The 3,096-nt window shown below is 40.0% G+C and overlaps 1 protein-coding gene across 7 annotated transcripts in view; it reads right to left on the bottom strand.

Annotated features, from left to right (window-relative positions):
• Positions 1-3,096, bottom strand: part of rimbp2a (RIMS binding protein 2a) — a 65,112-nt gene that overhangs the window by 54,931 nt on the left and 7,085 nt on the right. For all 7 annotated transcript variants that reach the window (XM_020609795.1, XM_020609793.1, XM_020609794.1 and 4 more), the window contains exon 3: positions 1,724-1,867. In XM_020609795.1, the coding sequence (XP_020465451.1) occupies positions 1,724-1,867 (144 nt within the window). The remainder of the gene's footprint in view (positions 1-1,723; positions 1,868-3,096) is intronic.

Here is a 3,096-nt window from a genome sequence, read left to right on the forward strand (position 1 = left end):
AGCTCCTCCGGGGGAAGGCCGATAGTCCCTCCAGCGTGTCCTAATCCTAATCCATGAAGCGCTTTATATATTCCTTAGGCTAGCTCCTAAGATAAACTCTATTGCACTGTGATGGAAAAGGACACAAACACACACACATCACTACAGCAAAGTGACACTTCTTGGTAGCAAGATCAAATCTATATAACATAGCATCTCATACTCAACTACACAGTCTGCACCAGGAGATCCATGTGCACGCAACCCAAATGTGCCCACTGGGCACAGTACACACTGGAATATTAAGATATGGGATAAGATTAAAGACTGCAATAACTTGAACAATGAAAACAAGCTGTGAACACAACACTGACAAATTATCACCTTTTACGTAGACATGAACATGTTATCAAACTATTATCAGTCATTTCCCAGTGAATCTAATTCAAATATTCACTTTTTTGCCTTTTAAAAGGCGCTAAAATCACATTGCAATTTCCTAGCTGCTTGTATATATAGACACGTTTGGCCATTTTTGCCTTCACCTAATAGAAAGTAATAAGAAAAATATTTAAATCAAAACCAAAACTGATGTTGATGATACTCCACCAGGGAAGGTCCAAAGTATGTTTGCTTGAATGCATCATCTCTAGTGCTTGAGTTTTTATTACTCTAACTGATTCATAGCTCAGTCTGTCTTTGCATGAATGACCATAATGTAGTCTGTGAGCTGTCAGCAGTCACAACAAAAAGACTGCCAGGTGCCCAGCTGGACCACCTCCAACAGTGTCTACTGTATATATGAACACACACATGTACATAACATTATTGAGTTATGTTGCTGACTACTGCATGTTAGCTATGGTGACAGACAACAGGACAGGCTTTTTTGCCAAGGGTTTGGCTGTGAAGAGGGATTAAATCTCCCCTGGGCTGGCTGCCATGAATTCCACTGTTCTAACAAAGTGGATGGTATGTTGAGTTGAAAGACCAAAAATACTATATAGTTAACCCTGTGCTCTCTTATATATGGCATTTCCAAGCTCATACAGTGAATGGAGAATGCCCACTGGTTCCTGTGAAATTTTGACATATGCGGGATAAAAAGTGATGGCAGAGTGTAAGGCTAATTCTTCATTTGTACTTTCATACCACATCAATGAGGAGAATACAGTAATGCTCCCATTCACACCCAAATGAGTTGTATGACAAACTATATTAGCCTGAGAACTGAAACACAATCAATAAAAGTTTTGTAAATGCAAACTGTAGAATGTGGGTTTTGCTGTTTCACTGAAACAAATTTCAAGACATTAAGGCTCATAACAGAAGCTGCTATTATGCTCTGTCAGTTCCCCTGTGTCAGTCTGCCTCTACTCCTGCAAATGGGCGTGTTGCCACGACAACAGCTTACACAACTTGCCTTCAGAGACCACCTGGAGGAGGTCTCAAAGTCACAAAATAAACTAATGCATGCACAAACATACAGTGGAATGGAATCAATATGTGGTGCTGCAAACACACACTCCCATGCACAATACACAGCAAATCACATACAAGTTCTTATCTGCTTTACACCACATTACAAAGGCCCACATGTCTGCATAAGCAAGTCTTATGCAGAGAACTTAATCTCTAATACTGACTGTGTTTACAGTTAAGACTGGCTGAGCAAGACAGGAATTACATGCATGTCCCAGTGACAAAAAAGGCTAAATCAGGATGGAGGAAGAAGGAAGTTTACCAGTTTCCTGTACTGATGTTTCTCCTGGCGAAGTGTGGCTACTTCAAGCCTCAGAGCCCGGTTTCTCTCTTCCAGCAGTTGAAAGCGGTTCACACTGTAGACTGACCGGCTTGAAGCTTGCCGAGATGAAACCTCATACCTTGACTGGAAGACAAAATTAAATATTAGGAAAAATAACCGACATTAAATATGAACTATGAACCACCCATGTATATTTGTAATAGATAGGCTGAAAGCCGCTCTTGAGACCTGGATATTTTCTTCTGTTGCTCAGTTTTCCTTCATGCCAGACATAGGTTTTACAACTTGATGGCACCTATTTTCATTGTTTTCTTTTGGAAAAGAACTGCTCTGCTGTCAATCTTGTAGTTTTCAAAATCACTTTGAATTGTGCAGCTGTTTGCCTTGAATTTAATGCTTTGCTGTGGTCTGTCTACTCTGAGCAATATACATGTATGAAATGGGAACATTCTGGAGCTTGTTCTTGTTTATCTATTTACACAAACATCTGTTTTCACGCAAAACATTAAGTATAATTTTCAATTGGTGGAAAATTAAGAGGTGAAAATATTAGCCCACTGTTCTCTTTAAACATTTTTTTTAGATTTTTTACTTGTAGCAAGCCCTGACAGAGCAACTGACAGATGGTTGTAACATCTGTTTATAATATTCTAGTATGTAAATTAACATGTTATCAGAACATTTGTTGAGCCCACAAAAGAACTCACATCTATAGACAACAACCAGAAGCCCCGACTGCAAGCCAGACTACCATCCTTCACAGAACAAATACTAAAACCAAGGTTGCAGGCAAAGTGTATCTAGTTGAAGCTACCAAAGTGAAAATGATGGAGCTGCCAAGCAGACAGAATGACAGCCAAATCCACCTGCTAATACAACAGACCTGCCAAGCAGACAAGCCTACAGATAGAGCTACCAGTGTAATAAGGTGAACTTTCCAAGAACAGACAGAGAAATACACCTGCCAACAGACAAACACATTCAGTCAGCCTATTAAGCCATATGGACATCCATGCAAGAACTAATTTACAAGTCATTTAGACAAAAAAAATCACTGATGCAAAAGTTAAATGCACTCAAAAGAAAAACAATCAACAGCTAATCAATTTGGTTGAGACATCTAAGTGAGAGATGATAAGTTGAGTCCACAAATCAACCAGTCAGAATGAGTAACGGAGGCTGTGACTGGAAGCAGTCCTATATCAGGCAATGCCCAGTTGTGCTGTCCACTTGGGAGACATTATCCTTGTACCAAGAAAGCTGCCAAAGCTGCTATCACAGGAGGTGTGTCAGAAACAGGAATCATGACGCACCAGTGAACTCTAGGGCCACAAGACATACTGCCACTGTCT

This window comes from Monopterus albus, unplaced genomic scaffold, assembly GCF_001952655.1.
Source record: "Monopterus albus unplaced genomic scaffold, M_albus_1.0 scaffold102.1, whole genome shotgun sequence".
Classification (NCBI taxonomy): domain Eukaryota; kingdom Metazoa; phylum Chordata; class Actinopteri; order Synbranchiformes; family Synbranchidae; genus Monopterus; species Monopterus albus.